Source organism: Xyrauchen texanus, chromosome 35 (genome assembly GCF_025860055.1).
Source record: "Xyrauchen texanus isolate HMW12.3.18 chromosome 35, RBS_HiC_50CHRs, whole genome shotgun sequence".
Taxonomy (NCBI): domain Eukaryota; kingdom Metazoa; phylum Chordata; class Actinopteri; order Cypriniformes; family Catostomidae; genus Xyrauchen; species Xyrauchen texanus.
This window is the reverse complement of record NC_068310.1, coordinates 28,139,239-28,159,082: the sequence shown is the minus strand read 5'-3', so window position 1 is coordinate 28,159,082 and position 19,844 is coordinate 28,139,239. Positions and strand designations below refer to the sequence as shown.

Genomic DNA, 19,844 nt, shown 5'->3' with positions numbered 1-19,844 from the left:
TCTTCCCCCTGTTTATCAATTGGGCCTGTGAAACAAGGCCATTCGGAGAGTAATATATATATATATATATATATATATATATATATATATAGTGGATATAATGTGTTTTAAGCTTAACAATTAGCTGCATTAGTTACAGTATTAGAAATTGTATTACTAAATCAGGGAATTTATTATAGAGTTTATAATTCAGACTTCAAAGATCTGTCTGTGAAACCAGAGAACATACTGAATAGGTCATGAATCAGCCGAATCCATTAAGTTCACAGCCATGAAAACAGGTAAATATGAAATATGAACATCAATGGAATTATACAAATAATGAATCTACAAAAATCCTGTCTACATGTTACATTGCAAATTTTTATTTCTGTGTATTACACCAGTTGCTGCTCTTACCTGCATTTTCCCATTGTGCTTAGCTCTCTTGGAACCTTTGCATTGCAATCTCATGCGGTTCAGGTGTTCTATGAGTTCCTGCCGCTCAGAGCTCCAGGTGTTCTCACGGGTCTTCAGTTGCCTTGTCAGGTCCATGACTGCAGCGTAGGACTCTGCTAACAGATGCTGAAGCTTCTCAATGTGGTCCTTTTGTAAAGCTATATTTAGGTCTGATTGACCCTTTACTCCTACTTTCCCTGCTGGACCCTCCAGCTATGAACAAATACAAACAACCTGTGTCAGCACAACAATAAAGAAACAAGAATGATGATCTCTCTGGTGCAGAATTTTTTCTAATTTCCACTGCAGGTCCCTACAGTTCCTAGAACATAGAGTACAGAGTTCTTAAAAAGTAAATTCATGCACAAATTTACATTCTGTCATAATTTATTCACCCACATGTTATTTCAAATCCGTATGACCTTCTTTGTTCCTCAGTCACTATTTACTTTTGTTGTATTTTTCCATACAATGAAAGTGAGTGGTGACTGAGCCTAACAATCTGCCTAATATCTCCTTTGTGTTCCACAAAAGAAAGAAAGTCATAAGGGTTGGAACAAAATGAGGGTCATTTTTGAGTGAACTATCCCTTTATATAAAATGGAAATTCATTGGTTCACGCTGGTGTTTTCAGGAGTTTTCATTCATATTCTCTGAAGGGTATTAAAGTTGATAATTTACACCCCAAATGTGTCCCAGTTCTCACCCTGCTTATGAGGCTCTTCAGCTCTGCACACTCCACTGCCCACGCTGCTTTGGCATTTGCAAACTGCCAGATGACATACTGGGCGGCCCTGTGCTCCTCACACAATTCAGATAACAGATCCTGTAGTGCTGCCCTCAGGTCTGACAGCAGGGCACTGCTCACCTGTAAGAGATACATTATATTGACCTATGGTAAATGTTCACAGGGCAATCGGTTTGTTTGATAAATCGGAAATGGGCAACAGGTCAAAACACAGGGGAGCTAATTGTTGCAAAGACCAATGTGTCTTCCTCTCTTGCCAATTTTTAGCAACACTATTTGGCAACAATGCCGACAAAAACAATGCAAGTCTAACATCAGCTTTAGACACTGGCACAAAACCCTTCAACCACAGTTTTTAAGAAAACACTTTTTCACTTTTTCAGGTTTTGACAGTTTCAGCTTAAAGTGGTCATGACATGAGGAATGTTCCTTCATATTTTAACATATAAGAGGTCATTGTAATATAAAACACACTATAAGTTTCAGAACTCAAAACTTCCTTCTCACATCAAAAAAAGCATTTGTTGAAACCAAGCTGCAAAAATTACATTGTGATGTCACACTGAGGGTCAGAATGAGGGTGGAAAATTATCACGTTTTACAAGTATACGACAGGTTCTAACTGCAACCCATGTAAGTTAGCCAATCAGAAACTTGGTGGTGGCTTCGTGCCAACTTTAACCATGATGTAAAATTGGGCCAGGACTGCCTGTTTGCCAAACAATGGAAGATGATCGATTTATTGTTTTGCATTATTTATTATAATTATAGAATATTCTTATTAATTTTGGTGCTGCTAGTGGTGCAGAACTTGTTTACATAAGCTCCAATACTATACTTACACATTGTTGAATCAAAAACAAATATTTATTAGTTTTGTCATAACTAATATTTGAACTACGTAAGTTTCCTGTGTTTTCTTTGTTGTTCATACCTGACTGTTGCACTTATCTTGGGGGTTATACTTGCACCTCTGTGACTCTGTGTCCATTAGAATATAAGGATCATTTTGACAGTACATCTGAAAAGAAAAGACGTATTGCATAAATACATAATGCTGTTATTTCAGCTGCAAACCAATCAAAAGCAAACACAAACCCTTATCAAGAAAATCCTTGCCCTCTCCATCAATCAAAATGCATTTCCCAATAGCATGATGTTGATGCCCATGGCCCTCTCCCAAAATTTACCTCGAACAGGTTCTTTCCATCTTCTGTAGGTCTCTCTCCATGCCGCCACCGCTGGAGGAACCATTGGAACTGTAGAGTGAGCAGCAATAGGCTATCCTGGTTATATCCTTCATTCTCGAGAGGAATTCTGAGATTAACAGTATTTCCTTCATCTGGGCATTCCTGTTTTGATTGATCCTTTGTGTCCTTCTCTTCAATTCCACAATTTAAAGTCTTCTCTAGATCAGGTGCAGGGCGTTCAGAAGTGGAGCTTGTAACTACCTCCAACTGTTCTACAAGAGCACGCAACTGCGCCTGTAGCACCTCTAGTCCATTGGTTAAGGGACTCAGCATGGGGTCCAAAAGCCATTGATGTGTCTTGCACTGAGGATCCACCTCTGTTTTGCTCAGGTAGGGGGCACCAGGAGGGGTCTTATGGGTATATGTAGGTGAGAGACCATTTTTTACAGGGCATGTCAGAAACTGGATGGTTGATCTGACAAGCAGTGCCTGGTCACGTATGGCCAGAAGACCTTCTAGGTCCTTCACTCGAAGTGAGCAGCCTGACTTTGCTTTTCCTACTTCCTCCCTACTCTGAGTGGACAGCTCCTGCTCTACTGGTTGGTCACTGTCCCCACCAATCAGCCCCTCTCTGTGCATGTGGCTGATAGAAGAGTTCTCTGAGCGTCCTTCCTCTGAATGTGTCTGATTGACGTGTATATTAGTGTGTGTATTCATCTCTTCTGCTTTCTCCAGATTTCCACCTCTAAGCGCATGTTCCATCTCCCCTTGCTCTCCTAATCCTTCGCCTGGTACTTTCATCAACTCTTCTTCCACCAGGCTTCCTCCTCTCTCTTGCAGTTCACTCATCTCTGCCCGTAGCCCACGGTTCTCCACCTCCAGCTCCACAATTCGTCGACTCAGCAGCGTGGCTTCTTCCTCAACCAGACGTAAGTGAACCTTGGCTTCTGCTTCTCGGGTGTGGGTAGAGTTGCTGGAGCCCGCTGCAGCCTGGGTTTCATCCACCTCACCATAAAGCAGACGGTATTTGGCGAGCTCCTCCCTCATTGTCTCACTCTCCATGGCCATCTTGGTTAGCTTCTTGCACATGAGCGCCGATTCCTCTTTGGCAAAATGGAGCTGGCATTTCAAATCAGCTCTGTCATCCTGAAAATGGGTAAATGTATGTAAAAATGTTTGGAAATAGATTAAAGGAATAGATCACCAAAATTGAAAATTCTGTCATTATTTACTCAAACTTATGTCGTTCCAAACCTATTTGCTATGTTTCTTTTTTTCCTCTATCTCTGTGGAACACTAAAGGAGAATTTCTAAGAATCTTCATGGATCTCTTTTCTATATTAAGATTGTGAATTGGGACCACAAGATGGGACCAAAAATTTGGACGTCAATAACATCAAACATTGTTTGTTGTATGTCTTGTGTGTTTCATCAATGATTTGATTAGAGAGTGTATACTGACACAAAGCTATTTAGTATGGCTTCAGAAGACTTGAAATATGGTGCTTTTTTGTCTTTGTTTTAGAGATTGGCAGCCTGTGGTCAAAATTCACTGTCATAATATCTTGAAAAGCTGTGTGAAAAATCATTAAATATCTCCTTTTGTGTTTCACAGAGGAAATAACAGCATATCGATTTTAAATGACATGAGGGTGAGTAAATAATCAATTCAGTGAACAAATCCTCACCTGTGGAGAGAGCTTCTTTTCACTCTTGCTGGACATTGATCTCAAACTTCTCCTCTTAAGAGAATTCTGTGGATACACCATATCCATATTACGTTTAAAGACATACTAGCAGCTTATTTAACACAATTTATAATAGGTTGGCCATTGCAACATGTGCTCTAAAATGCTGTCCTCCTATGGTCATAAGCGTTAATTTATCACAGTTTGTTATTTTCCATTCTACCACTGTCTAGCGTTTTCTAATACTGACTGAAAATACTTAACTGGAAGAAAAGCATGCACCTAGTAAACACACTCAATCATACGCATGTAGTGAGCTGGCAAAAACTTTACTACACCAAACATCCATATTGCTCTAAGTATGTCAAGAATGTTGACTACTTCAGACTTTGTGTCTGCTGCTCTGTCTAATGACTCTCAGTGGCTCAAACCCATAAAAGCAAAAAGAGTAGATTTGAAGCATGTAGACTTTATAATGTTTTCTTTGAATGTTTTAAAAATAACTTCAGTGGCCAAGACTCTTAATTTTGCCATATAACTAAGACAAATCTCTTCACACAACAAGCATACTATACTCGCTATGCAAAAGTATACTTGCCTTTTCTTGTACAGGGTTGCACAAAAATATCAGGTAACACTTATAATTTGACATGGACGAGTAAAAGGGTTCAGCTTGCATGTAGCTCATCATGTTTCAGGTAGTGTAAGGCTCACACGAGGCCTTGATAATCTGGTTGTAGCTGATTTGTTTGGTGGGTGAGGATCAGGAATGTGCAACAGCTGTCTGAGCTGCTGAGATCCACCTCTAAGCACTGAATCCTGGATTAAACTGAATGCGTGCTGTTATTAAAGACCTACAGGCCTTCATAGCCAATAAAGGCAGACTTATTTGCTGATTGTATGTTGGTATAGCAATGCCAGTGTCTATTTTTTCTTAATATCTTTTTAAGTAGGTTCGGAAGTAGCTTAAAATAATGTAAAATGTAAAAAGAAAGAGAGTTAAATGATAACTGGGTGGAAGCAAGGGTTGGACAAGGACAAGGATCTCCCCTTGATATCTATTTATTGTTACTTTGCCACTCTTTTAACCCTTGTTTTTTAATTGCCCCACTTCCATTTTTTTTCTGCTCTCCCCCTCACTGCATCCACAAGTGTGAATGACAGCTGTAGTTTGAATTCAGACCCTTAGATCATATGCTTTAACAGGCAGTCAGCTGTTGGTCACACCCACTACACACAGTCAGGGTAAAGGTCAGCCTGTAACTGTATAATGAAAATTAAGTGTCTAAGCAACAAAACCACAAGTGATATACCATAAGCACAGATGAAAAGTATAATGATTCTATGGCTATTGTAATAAAAATATAGTGTCAAGCCAATAATGCTCAAATAGGACATTATTAAATAGACATTAGTGTATTTAAGTCATCATTTACCAACCCTCATATTATTCCAAACCAATATGAGTTTATTTCTTCTGTGGAACAGGGGTTAATATTAGACATCGATAACCTCAGTCACCATTCACTTTCATAACATCTTTTTTTTTTTTACATACAATGAAAGTGAATGGTGACTGAGGCTGTCAGTCCTTTGTTCCATGAAAGAAAGAAATCCATACAGGTTTGGAACAACATGTGGGTGAGTAAATGATGCCAGAATTCTCTCTTTTTTTTGTAGAGAATTAATGCAAAAGGGAGTATCGCAAAAGCAAACACTGCACAATTTTATCAATAGATTAGTGTTAGGCTGAGGTTTGGCTTTGGATAATTGGTAGATTCTTTGTCAGGAGCAGGATTTGTTATTGTACCTCTCGTGATTTGTCCATTTCTGCCTGCAGGACCTGTTTGGCCACCTCCAAATCCTGTAGCCGTTCACGCAGCTCCTCATTTTCCCACTCCAGTCGAGAGTTTTTCTTTTGAATGCTTTCAAGTTCACTGTGAAGGCGAAGGGAGACACTTTTTGCCACCTGGGAAAACAAGATTAGCCATATGTCCATGCTTACAGTAAACAATAAACATTTTAGTACGTTACCCTCTTGCATGTGCCAAGTTCAGTCTGACATTACATTTATTTCCTTTGAAGCCATATGTGTTAAAGGAATATTCTGGGTTCAAAACAAGTCAAGCTCAATCGACAGCATTTGTTGTATAATGTTGATTTATTACTGCAAAAATTAATTTAGACTTGCCCCTCCTTTTTCTTAAAAAAAAGAAAAAATCATGGTTACAGTGAGGCACTTACAATGGAAGTACATTTTTGGAGGGTTTGACGTCAGAAAAGTTGCTTATAACATAAGTTCATAAAAGCACTTACATTAATGTTAAAAGTTGTGTATTATTTGAGCTGTAAATTTATATAAATTGTCGTTTTAGGGTTTAAGGGTTTACGTCTTTATGTCATCATTGTAACAAAGTTGTAAAATTGAATACAACTTTACACAGAAAAGGTTAATGCATGAATATATCACACTAAAATCATGTTAACACACATATTGTTTACGTCTTATGGCTATACCTTTGAAACTGAGTATTTTAACGCTTACGGATTGGCCCCAATCACTTCCACTATTCATGTCTCACTGTAACCCATATTTTTGCTTTTTTCAAAGAAAAGTAGGGACGAGTCTAAATTCATTTTGTGATAATCAACATTATGCCACTATTGCTGTCGATTGAGCTTAACTTGTATTGAACCCAGAATATTTCATTAAATACAAGTAAAAAGGTTTTAAAATGTTTAGACATTTTTAAAAGAACATTTTAAATGGTTAATTTAGAAAACATGTTTCTATTGCTGCTAAAAGCTGTTGCTTGTTATGTTAGAGGTGCTGATTTGGGGTTGTGGTAGTTAATAGTTCAGGCTTTACAAGGTGGGTTGACTATGATCCCCCTCCTATCCTATCACTATTGTGCCCTTGACAAGGCACTCATCCCCAGATTTCTCAAGGGGTTACTAACAATTGCCAACAATGCCTTGGGAAAATATTTAGAGTCCATGTGATTATGCGATGGCATTAGCGCATGACTCTTTTCTGTGCTTTTCTCTTTTATAACTCAGGACAAAGCTGGGTGATCAGTATCAATATTGCATTCTAGCAGTAGCCCCTAAAACTCAGGTTTCTCTGTGCAAAGTTAGCAGTGAAAATGCAGAGGAGAGTTGATATTAATTAAGCTGCTTAGAGATATCAGGCTGCAGGGCACTTTCTTGGGGGTTGCTGAAGACAGAATAATTTGAGGGAGTGTTGGTGCGGATGCTGAATGGTGATGGACACACACACTGGCCCAGTTTGTGAAAGGACAAAGACTGCGGTCAAGCCAGCCGCCACTTCGAAATGAGCGGTCAAACTAGCCGCACCTATATTTCGTGGTGCGCGTATACACTGGTTATTGCGGTATGACCGTCAGAACTAATACAAGTTAATTCCTGCTAAGGCAATTTCACATGCATTCATTTATTCTGTCTGTCTGTCTGTCAGAAAGAAAGGAAGACAGAACGAAAGAAAGAAAGATTTTAGCACACCTCACAACCTGTCACTGCATGATATATTGAAGTCCAAAATAAGAACCCCCCCAAAACTCATATATTACCTTTTTGTCCATACATTCAGAAAATCATAAAAATAAAAGTCCTAGCTTCCACAGACCAATTTCACCTCAGATGGGGAGGACACCTTCTCAAGGTGTGAACTACAATGTTTCAGCACATTCTGATGTTGTATTCCAAAATAAGAGCCCCCCAAAACTCATATATTACCTTTTTTGTCCATACATTCAGAAAAACATAAAAATAAAAGTCCTAGTTTCCACAGACCAATTTCACCTGAGGTGGGGAGGACACCTTCTCAAGGTGTGAACTACAATGTTTCAGGACATTCTGATGTTGAATTCCAAAATAAGAGCCCCCCAAACTCGAATATTAGATGTTTTGTTTACACATTCAGAAAATCATAAAAATAAAAGTCCTAGCTTCCACAGACGAATTTCACCTCAGATGGAGAGGACACCTTCTCAAGGTGTGAACTACAATGTTTCAGGACATTCTGAGGTTGTCTTCCAAAATAAGAGCCCCCCAAAACTCATATATTACCTTTTTTGTCCATACATTCAGAAAATCATAAAAATAAAAGTCCTAGTTTCCACAGACCAATTTCACCTCAGATGGGGAGGACACCTTCTCAAGGTGTGAACTACAATGTTTCAGGACATTCTGATGTTCAATTCCAAAATAAGAGCCCCCAAACTCGAATATTAGATGTTTTGTTTACACATTCAGAAAATCATAAAAATAAAAGTCCTAGTTTCCACAGACCAATTTCACCTCAGGTGGGGAGGACACCTTCTCAAGGTGTGATCTACAATGTTTCAGGACATTCTGATGTTGAATTCCAAAATAAGAGCCCCCCAAACTCGAATATTAGATGTTTTGTTTACACATTCAGAAAATCATAAAAATAAAAGTCCTAGCTTCCACAGACGAATTTCACCTCAGATGGAGAGGACACCTTCTCAAGGTGTGAACTACAATGTTTCAGGACATTCTGAGGTTGTCTTCCAAAATAAGAGCCCCCCCAAAACTCATATATTACCTTTTTTGTCCATACATTCAGAAAATCATAAAAATAAAAGTCCTAGTTTCCACGGACCAATTTCACCTCAGACTGGCTTCCGGGGCATAGATGGAGCGCAACAGCCCTATCCACCTGGGGAATCGCGGTGGACCCTTGGCGCGTTCCACCGTCGAGGGTGGCGAGGGGGGATGAGCAGGTGGCGGTGTGACGAGTGGAGAGGGGTGCTCTCCACGAACACGTCAGCTCATCATGCACCTCCGGGAAGAACGGGACCGGGGGGGGGCGAGGCTGTGAGCGCCGCCCAGCACCCAGGAACCAGTCGTCCAGCCGTGATGGCTGTGGGGAGGATGGAGGGTTCCAATCCATGCCCACGCTGTTGGCTGCCCGGGAAAGCATATCGGACATCTGTGCATCGGCCTCTTCCTGGGCATGCAGGCCCGAAGGCGGCAGCCCAGAGGAGTCCTCAGCATCAGATACCACGCCCTCCGATTCCGTGGCAAACTCGTCTGCTTCCATCGCAAGAGGGTAGGCAGACTGGCTGTGAGGCGAGTCGCCGCCGCCTCGAGCGGGGACAGGAGTCAATGAGCGTGCCGGGGCGCGGGTGGTCCGAGGGGGCGTACCCGGCGGAGCTGCACCCGCTATCATCCCCGAATCGCCTCCATCGCCAGCCGCATCGTCCTCAATCCCGTGGGAAGAAGGAGCGATGCGGGGGGGGCGGCTGGAGTGGCTTGCTTACGGTTGTAAGCAAACTGCGACCGCAACGTTGTCATGGTCATGTTCTCGCAGTGAGAACATGAACCATCCACAAACGCAGCCTCGGTATGATCGCTACCCAGACACACGAGACAACGCCTGTGGCCGTCGGAAGCGGAGAGTACTCTACCGCATCCAGGAACAACACATCCTTAAAAGGACGTTCAACGCAGCTGTGTATTGCTCTTTTAGAGGAAATTACTCTTTTAAATAAAATCAATCTTTTATGAAAGAAAAGGACTCGTGAGAGTTCTTTATAATCTGCACTGTCGAAGCGCTCAGGGGCAAGAAATGCACAGCTGTGGAAACAGGAGAAAGCTCTGTTGTGAACCGTAGAATCGGCTCCGAAGAAATTTTCTGAATGAACTCCCGTATTTGCGCTGCTTAAATACCCGTATGTCCGGGGGCGGGACATGCAAATACTGGCTGCCAACTCTCATTGGCCTTTTTTCATAGATCAGAGGTGGATATTGGCGCTCAAGAGAGACCCCTAGACCGCGAGAGAGCGACAGAAGGGGAACATCTAATATTCGAGTTTTGGGGGGCTTTTATTTTGGAATTCAACATCAGAATGTCCTGAAACATTGTAGTTCACACCTTGAGAAGGTGTCCTCCCCACCTGAGGTGAAATTGTTCTGTGGAAACTAGGACTTTTATTTTTATGATTTTCTGAATGTGTAAACAAAACATCTAATATTCGAGTTTGGGGGCTCTTATTTTGGAATTCAACATCAGAATGTCCTGAAACATTGTAGTTCACACCTTGAGAAGGTGTCCTCCCCACATGAGGTGAAATTGGTCTGTGGAAACTAGGACTTTTATTTTTATGATTTTCTGAATGTATGGACAAAAAAGGTAATATATGAGTTTTGGGGGGGCTCTTATTTTGGAATTCAACATCAGAATGTCCTGAAACATTGTAGTTCACACCTTGAGAAGGTGTCCTCTCCATCTGAAGTGAAATTGGTCTGTGGAAGCTAGGACTTTTATTTTTATGATTTTCTGAATGTGTAAACAAAATATCTAATATTCGAGATTTGGGGGGCTCTTATTTTGGAAGACAACATCAGAATATCCTGAAACATTGTAGTTGACACCTTGAGAAGGTGTCCTCCCCACCTGAGGTGAAATTGGTCTGTGGAAACTAGGACTTTTATTTTTATGATTTTCTGAATGTGTAAACAAAACATCTAATATTCGAGTTTGGGGGGCTCTAATTTTGGAAATCAACATCAGAATGTCCTGAAACATTGTAGTTCACACCTTGAGAAGGTGTCCTCCCCATCTGAGGTGAAATTGGTCTGTGGAAACTAGGACTTTTATTTTTATGATTTTCTGAATGTATGGACAAAAAGGTAATATATGAGTTTTGGGGGGCTCTTATTTTGGAATTCAACATCAGAATGTCCTGAAACATTGTAGTTCACACCTTGAGAAGGTGTCCTCCCCACCTGAGGTGAAATTGGTCTGTGGAAACTAGGACTTTTATTTTTATGATTTTCTGAATGTGTAAACAAAACATCTAATATTCGAGTTTGGGGGGGCTCTTATTTTGGAATTCAACATCAGAATGTCCTGAAACATTGTAGTTCACACTTTGAGAAGGTGTCCTCCCCACCTGAGGTGAAACTGGTCTGTGGAAACTAGGACTTTTATTTTTATGATTTTCTGAATGTGTAAACAAAACATCTAATATTCGAGTTTGGGGGGCTCTTATTTTGGAATTCAACATCAGAATGTCCTGAAACATTGTAGTTCACACCTTGAGAAGGTGTCCTCCCCATCTGAGGTGAAATTGATCTGTGGAAACTAGGACTTTTATTTTTATGATTTTCTGAATGTATGGACAAAAAAGGTAATATATGAGTTTTGGGGGCTCTTATTTTGGAATTCAACATCAGAATGTCCTGAAACATTGTATTTCACACCTTGAGAAGGTGTCCTCCCCACCTGAGGTGAAATTGGTCTGTGGAAACTAGGACTTTTATTTTTATGATTTTCTGAATGTGTAAACAAAACATCTAATATTCGAGTTTGGGGGCTCTTATTTTGGAATTCAACATCAGAATGTCCTGAAACATTGTAGTTCACACATTGAGAAGGTGTCCTCCCCACCTGAGGTGAAACTGGTCTGTGGAAACTAGGACTTTTATTTTTATGATTTTCTGAATGTGTAAACAAAACATCTAATATTCGAGTTTGGGGGCTCTTATTTTGGAATTCAACATCAGAATGTCCTGAAACATTGTAGTTCACACCTTGAGAAGGTGTCCTCCCCACCTGAGGTGAAATTGATCTGTGGAAACTAGGACTTTTATTTTTATGATTTTCTGAATGTATGGACAAAAAAGTAATATATGAGTTTTGGGGGCTCTTATTTTGGAATTCAACATCAGAATGTCCTGAAACATTGTAGTTCACACCTTGAGAAGGTGTCCTCCCCACCTGAGGTGAAATTGGTCTGTGGAAACTAGGACTTTTATTTTTATGATTTTCTGAATGTGTAAACAAAACATCTAATATTCGAGTTTGGGGGCTCTTATTTTGGAATTCAACATCAGAATGTCCTGAAACATTATAGTTCACACCTTGAGAAGGTGTCCTCCCCACCTGAGGTGAAATTGGTCTGTGGAAACTAGGACTTTTATTTTTATGATTTTCTGAATGTATGGACAAAAAAGGTAATATATGAGTTTTGGGGGGGGCTCTTATTTTGGAATTCAACATCAGAATGTCCTGAAACATTGTAGTTCACACCTTGAGAAGGTGTCCTCCCCACCTGAGGTGAAATTGGTCTGTGGAAACTAGGACTTTTATTTTTATGATTTTCTGAATGTATGGACAAAAAGGTAATATATGAGTTTTGGGGGGCTCTTATTTTGGAATTCAACATCAGAATGTCCTGAAACATTGTAGTTCACACCTTGAGAAGGTGTCCTCCCCACCTGAGGTGAAATTGGTCTGTGGAAACGGACTTTTATTTTTATGATTTTCTGAATGTATGGACAAAAAGGTAATATATGAGTTTCAATATATCATGCAGTGACAGGTTGTGAGGTGTGCTAAAATCTTTCTTTCTTTCGTTCTGTCTTCCTTTCTTTCTGACAGACAGACAGACAGAATAAATGAATGCATGTGAAATTGCCTTAGCAGGAATTAACTTGTTTTAGTTCTGACGGTCATACCGCAATAACCAGTGTATACGCGCACCGCGAAATATAGGTGCGGCTAGTTTGACCACTCATTTCGAAGTGGCGGCTGGCTTGACCGCAGTCTGGAACTGAGGGTATCTATTTCTCTCACGCACTTAAAATAGACTGGTCATGGACATGCCCACAACACATACAAGCAGCTGTGCTTGTACACATCCTCTTTATAATACTGGTACAGTCCTTGATATATATTCACATGCAAATACACAACGTCATTCAACCTAGATAATGTATCTTTTTTTGGTAAAATGGTATGTTTCTACACAATTATAATTGAGGGCAGATAAAAAGCTATAAAGGTATCTGTGACTTATATACTTTATGTTTATACTGAATAAACAAAGGTACCAAAGGGAATTCTTTTCATAGTATGGAGACAGATTTAAAAGAAAATGGGCATTTTACATGGGTTACCCAGCTGTGTAGATTGGTAATGTTCCTCTAGAAAACTTTTTCTCTGATTGGCTGCGGAGTTAAACCAAAAAATGCTTATGCTGTGAGTGGCTTACCACAAATTGAGCTACACTGATGGGGTTTTCCCCCCATTTTACCAGTAAAGTCAGCTGGACTAGTTCCAGAAATAAAACCTCTCACCACACACTTAAACATCCGACTATAAAACAAAAGTCTGGTTTTGTGCCTCTGAAATTATATTTTACCAGACCAGTATCAGATTTGGTCAAAAAGCACATATGTAGTGTTACACAACACCCCTGAGTGCATGCTGAATCATAAAAACAGTATTGACTCTTACTGTGACTTACTATGCAACATTAATTGGTATAAGTGTTAAGCAATTTTGATAAACATCCTGTACTGATGAATGCCATGGACTGCATCCAAAACCCTAACAATGGTTTTCCTGTACACGCACCACTATAGCTGATGTTCTGTAGCTTAATTGCACCCACATCATGAGGAAAACATTTATTAAATTAAACTCTGAATGTCAATGGTAAGTGGAATGAAGAATTCATACATACAAACATACTCAAGACCACCAAACCAAAAGCAAAAACACATCCTCACCCTAATATCATGTTCTAAAGTTCTGATAAGCTCTCCATCCACTTGCCCTGTCTGGGCCACTCGAATGCTGCGTCTCTCTGCTTTCCTGAGCCGGTACTGCAGGATACGGCAGGCCTTGTTGGCTTGCTCCAGCTGCTGCCTGAGTTCCTGCAGCTGGTACACATCGTCCTCCATGTACATGTCCCTCATTTCCAGCATCTCTGAGTGGAGCTCCTCCATCTCATCCTAAGAAGGCAGCAGACAAACTCATTAATTTAAGTATAGATTTATTCTGGCATACTTGTTTTGTACAACATGAGGGTCAGTAAATTATGACAGACTTAAAATTTTTGGGTGAAACTTCCCTTTAAGGCATTTATTTTAGAGATGAAGATAATTAAATCAATGAATGAAATTAACTAATACATTAAAGTGTGTGCTTTTATAACTGTTGAAAATTGCTGCATTTATCAGCCAGGCCACAACTGGCCTCATGTGATGATCCTGCATGCTGTGCAAAGACTGACGCTCACTAGGACGGTTCCAGGATTTTGTCTTCTGTCAGGGGGTTCGCTGTCCCCACTGGATACACAGTCCTGCTTCATTTCGCCTTCAAGTATGTTCTGGCACCTGTGTTGACATTTCTGTGCTTGATTTCTACTGAAACACTGTGACTTTATCACAGCAAAGCTTGTCTCTTTCGCTTCGTGAACTTGTCCTTCCATTGCGTGTCAGAGACAATGAGGAATGACACAAGCCAATTAGTAAAGTAAGCGCTTTTAAGAATTAGTAAGTCAACAGTCAAGCCAAAATATCACGTGGAATTTCTTTTTGTTTTGCTTATGTGACTCTTTATATTTATTAGCTTTTGTTTAGTTTAGCTATGTGACTGTTTAAATTGTCACTCTATGTTTAACAGTGTATGGGTGTAGTCATCTTTTCAAGCATAAGCTACAGTATTACACTCAAATCATAACAAAATTTCATTAAATGTAATTATGTAGCCAAATGTTTAACAAAGTAAATAAGACTTAATATATACTTAATACAGTGTGTGTGTGTGTGTGTGTGTGTGGGGGAATACATTTGAAATGTTGTGGAATACATTTGAAATGTATTCCACAACAGATCACAAAATACATGCTGTAAAATGTCATTTGTAACATATTACATTAGATTACTCAAGGTCAGTAACATATTCTAAATACTTTGGATTATTTCTTCAGCACTGGTAGATTTTTTTCACTTTTTTTTGGCTATAAAAACTCTTCCAGTACAGTATGCACATGTTAAAAATACATTCTCTGAAAACCAAAATACATTATGCAGTGTTGTTTCTAAAACAAAATAAATCAAATTGATCTTGTTTAAAATATTTTTAGATATTTTTTATTTTACATCTAATATGCAGCAATTAGGCTACTTGCTTCTGTCACACACAACAGCTTCCTATCATGCTACTGAATGGTGAAGTTAGATAAGGGGTTTGGGTAAGGGTATATTATTAATAAACATGTCCTTAATGCCTCGTGCGCGAAACTCGTGGTTACTTCCGCTTCTGCATTCACACTGCCAGCTACTTTTTCGCTGCATGTCGCCAGTGGCTGGTGGTTAGGTCGCAAATGGTGTGTGGAGAGTCTAAACAGCACTGTTTCTTTACAATTAATATTACTATTAAAATATTAGGATAACGTGTGCTCCATCATCTTCTCTCATAGTGGGCTGTCACTACCGAAATCGCTCTTCATTTGCATAAAGTTAAACATTTCTCAACTTTGTTGCGTCGCTAGACACGCCCACATCCGGTCACCGTCGCTCGTGTTGCCGGAAGTCGCCAGCTCTCATTGAAAAGGAATTAGATGAGGTTGTTTTGTTGCTGCGGGTCGCTGGAAGTGTGAACGCAGCTTTAGACATCCGGGAATTTGCACGTGATGAACTCGTTCATTTTGTAAAAAAAATTCTAATGAAATTATGAAAAAACGTTTATGCGAACAAAATCGTGTGATGTCATACGAAATAGCGACATCATAAATTATGTACGACTTTCATGTTTGTTTGAAATACTTTGCTAAAACTTTACAAGGTAGGCCTATGTTGAACATTAGTTAATGCAGTGGTAAACATGAATTATCAATTAATTATCAATCATTTTCGTATTATAATTTTTTACATTAAAAGTTGTATACATTCACAATAAGGCAATATGACCTTATATAAAAAAAATAACTTTTGATAAATGATAAATCTTTAACTAAGAAGGTTATTAATTGCTGAAAAATATTGCTAATTGTTACCCATGCTTTTTATAGGCCTAATTAAAAATAATATACAAATATATTTTTATTAATTAATTTAGTTAGTTAATTAGTCAGTTAGTTAGTTAGTTAGTTAGTTCACTATAAGGCTCTCATCACAATGAAAGATTAAATGAGACACAAGTTATCCTAATTGAACAATCAATAAACCTCACCTTTAAATATACATTTTCCGATCTTAGGTCATCAATCTCTCTCAGCAGATCCTCATGCACCCCATCATCAAAGTCTCCGGTCAGATCCGAAAATGCTGACGCGCTGAAGTTCAAGCGACTGTCAAAAGACGCGTAGGACCTCTGGTCTCCAGGAGAGATGCTTCCCTCTCCAAAGCCGAGCACAGGGGACAAGGTGGCATTGATCACACCAATTTCATCTCTATGGTCTGATATTTGCCCAGTTGAATCGTCCATCCTCTCTTCGTCGATTCCCCTGTGACTGACCTCTGGCTCAACAAATTGGGCATTAGCGGGCTGCTTATGCTCGTTCGTTGCGTCGGAGACCTCGGAGCTGCTGTCCGTGGAAGACTGTTTCCCGGTAGCACAGCCAGAGTCCTTGCTCAAATCATCGGATGTGATGCTTGCATCCGATATTTTCCTTCTTCCAGACGATTTATTTCTGCGATTCCTCTGGCAGGGTGACTGATGGGCTTTCTCCGGGCGTTTTCTCGACTCTGGTTTCATCTCCTTGTGTCCACCATTTGGTGCGCTCTGGATATTTGCTGTGCCAGAAGACCCACGCTTGGATTTCTTTGAATGCGAGTGTCCCGAGATGCTTTTGGAGAAAGCGTTCGTCTGAGGGTCTTTTGAGGTCATCTGTTGCACATGACGCCGGTGGATTTGTCTTGACTGCTGATGGCTGCTCTCGTCTCCACAGTCTTTATCCTCCCCGTCCTGTCCGTGATGGGATGAACGTGCATAAGAAGCAGGATTGACCTCAAGTTTTGTCTTTGTCATTTTGGCACTCAAAGACGACAGACCGATGAGAGAGCTCAGATTTTCGCCAATTTGCCTTTCATTATTTAGCATATAAATGTGTTGTGTTGTTTGTTTGTTTTTATGGGAAAAATAACATTATTTATTAAGTCTCAGTAACGAAATGAATGATGCAGTAGAATCCTCTAACGAACCTCGATCCTTTTAAATTAAGGTAAATCTGGATAAAGCCCCTATAGTAGTTGAGTGAATATCTGAATTGTGTGTGGTCATGTGCTTTAAAGGCTTCAAATCTTCATCCCGAAAACAGGGAGCTCTCTCTCTTTCTTATGTCCATCCCACTCTCTCTCTCTCTCTCTCTCTCTGAGTTAACATTAGTACTGTCATGGTTCTAATCCATTACAGTCGCGTCAAAGCAATGTTTTACAAGTAAAAAATAAGGAGGTATTCACGGATGTCCCTGCGTATTGCCTTCTGCATATGGATTAGCATATGTTTAAATATCTAAGAGTACATTTTCTTATTTTTTCCAATTAAGCTGTTGAATGGGGACTTTAAGACATTGCAGCATAATTTTCTGTTAATCTGCTTTCAAACGATGTGTGTTGTTAAAAGCTTGAATTTATAGTATAGTCTACGGTAGCCTATAATTAATATATCTATGATTAATAATGATATCGACAATATTCTTGGTTTCAAAAGAAAGTTCACCACTCCCGCGCCTCAAAGGCACATTACACAATAAACTCAAAGTATCTGTTCTGCCATCTAGTGGCTGTAAATGAACGTGGAGTTTCCCCTCGCTCGTTTTAATCGCCCGTCGTGCCACGGTCGTTTCTGTCGTTCCATTTTGGGCGGCCATCGTGGGGCCCTAGTGAAGTTCAACACCAAAGACTTTTTTTTTTTAATTTTTTTTTTTTTATTGAATTTTAAGAATTACAATTTCAGTCAGGGGTACAATGAATAAACTAAATAAACAAACATAAAAAGACAAACAAAGCAGTGATAAACTTAAAAGTTAAACAAAAATGTGAAAATGCTTACATATAGATACGCACTTTGCAGCTTTCTTATTTTTCAAACCCAGTATTGTTTTTAGGTATTGTTGAATTTCTGCTCTCAAAATTAAAAACAAAGGCTTGTTTCCTCCACATTTACATTTATGAATACTAAATTTAGCTAACAGAAGAAGCAGATTAATTAAGTAGTATTCCTTATGACAAGATTGGTCATAAAGGAAAAACCAAATAACACATTTTTAAAGCAGAGTTGAAAGCTGGGCATGATATGAGCCTTAATAAAGGAGCAGAAATCTGACCAAAAACAAACTGAATGAGGACAACTCCAAAATAAATGATAAGATGTTTCATCATGTAAATCACAAAATGTACCAGATGTATCAATATCACAATTAAATCTGTTCACAAGATAATGATTACATGGGTAATATTTATGAATTAGTTTAAGGGAAATTTCTTTGATTTTGTTTGTGACTAAATATTTATGAGGAAGTTTCCAGATTTTATTCCATATCAGATTATCAGCACAACCATTCCAAAATGATATAACAGCAGGTCTGGAGACAATATCCTTCAGTATTAGCAGGATCCAATGAGTATGGAGATAGCAAAGGGCAGGTATTTTTAAGAAGCATTTTTAGACCAGAGGGAACAGCATCCATAACCACAGCAAAATCTTTAGGAGTAACTGGAATATTATATTTAGAAAGAAATTCAGAATAGGTCAACATAAGACCTTCATGGTTAAACAGTTTAACAAAAACTATATCATTACAAAACCAGTTCATAAGAAATAAAGATTTAGATTTATACAAAATGTACTTATTATTCCAGATAAAACACCTGTTTGGGGAGAAATTGTGTTTATAGATTAAATTCCAGGAAAGAAGCATCTGTTTGTGAAAATAAGATAGTTTTAAAGGAAGTTTAGCAATTCTGTAGTCACAAAGCAAAAGGAATGAAAGACCACCAACTTGTGAAAAGATAAAGTGAGGTATAATATTCCAGATAGAAGTTGGTTTTTTAATAAATTGCTTAATCCAGTTAAATTTGAAGGTGTGATTAAGAGTGGTAAAATCTAAGAAGTTCAGGCCTCCATTTTCAATTGAATTCATAACCACAGATTTCTTTATATAATGGGTTTTATTTTTCCATAAGAAGTTAAACAGTATTTTATCAATCATTTTACAAGTATTATCATTAACTGCTAAGGAGAGCGCTGCATATGTAAGTCTCGAGATGCCCTCTGCCTTTGTGATCAGTACTCTCCCCCTCAAGGATAGGTCTCTCAGTAACCACTGATTAAATTTTTTCTTTGTTTTGTCAATGATTGGTGAAAAGTTAAGCTTACAACGTTCCTCTTCATTCTTTACAATCACCAAAGACTTTCTAACAAGTCAGTCCACTGTCGGCCATCTTTGGAAAGCTCTCGGGAGGCTATTTCCAGTCATGACAGTTCAGCTCCTATCTAGCTGAAGGAGGAAATACCGTAATCTCAAACACGGTTGGTCAAGATTACGTTCAAAGGACATATTCCAAATCAGCAGTAAAATCTGACAAAACTGGTATCATAATTTGTGCTTCTTTACCTCCTGTTATGTTGAAAAAACTAAACTTTCCCGGCATTTATAGTTTATACGTAGGGGCAGTGGTGGCTCAGTGGTTGAGGCTCAGGGTTACTGACCAGAAGGATGGGGGTTCAAGCCCCAGCACTGCCAAGATGCCACTGTTGGGCCCTTAAGCAAGGCCCTTAACCCTATCTGCTCCAGGGGTGCTGTATCATGGCTGACCCTGCTGACCCCAGCTTAGCTGGGATATGTGAAAACTAATAAATTTCACTGTATATATGCAAAAAACTGTGTGTATATTGTGTGACCACAATAAAGGATTCTTCTTCTAAAGCGCATGCTCGTTCTCGAGTTGTTTGACAGGCGACGTCTGTATATAAAAGGTGATTGGCTATTTTATCTG

The 19,844-nt window shown here is 39.3% G+C and overlaps 1 protein-coding gene across 1 annotated transcript in view; it reads right to left on the bottom strand.

Moving 5' to 3' along the window:
* Positions 1–17,288, bottom strand: part of LOC127628727 (protein SOGA1-like) — a 32,379-nt gene extending 15,091 nt beyond the window's left edge. The window contains exons 1-8 of the mRNA XM_052105565.1: positions 16,078–17,288; positions 13,629–13,853; positions 5,875–6,033; positions 4,065–4,130; positions 2,377–3,522; positions 2,121–2,207; positions 1,145–1,306; positions 400–651 (exon numbers count right to left, since the gene is read on the bottom strand). Of these exons, the coding sequence (XP_051961525.1) occupies positions 400–651; positions 1,145–1,306; positions 2,121–2,207; positions 2,377–3,522; positions 4,065–4,130; positions 5,875–6,033; positions 13,629–13,853; positions 16,078–16,947 (2,967 nt within the window). The 5' untranslated portion in view covers positions 16,948–17,288. The remainder of the gene's footprint in view (positions 1–399; positions 652–1,144; positions 1,307–2,120; positions 2,208–2,376; positions 3,523–4,064; positions 4,131–5,874; positions 6,034–13,628; positions 13,854–16,077) is intronic.
* Between the last annotated feature and the right edge of the window lie 2,556 nt (positions 17,289–19,844).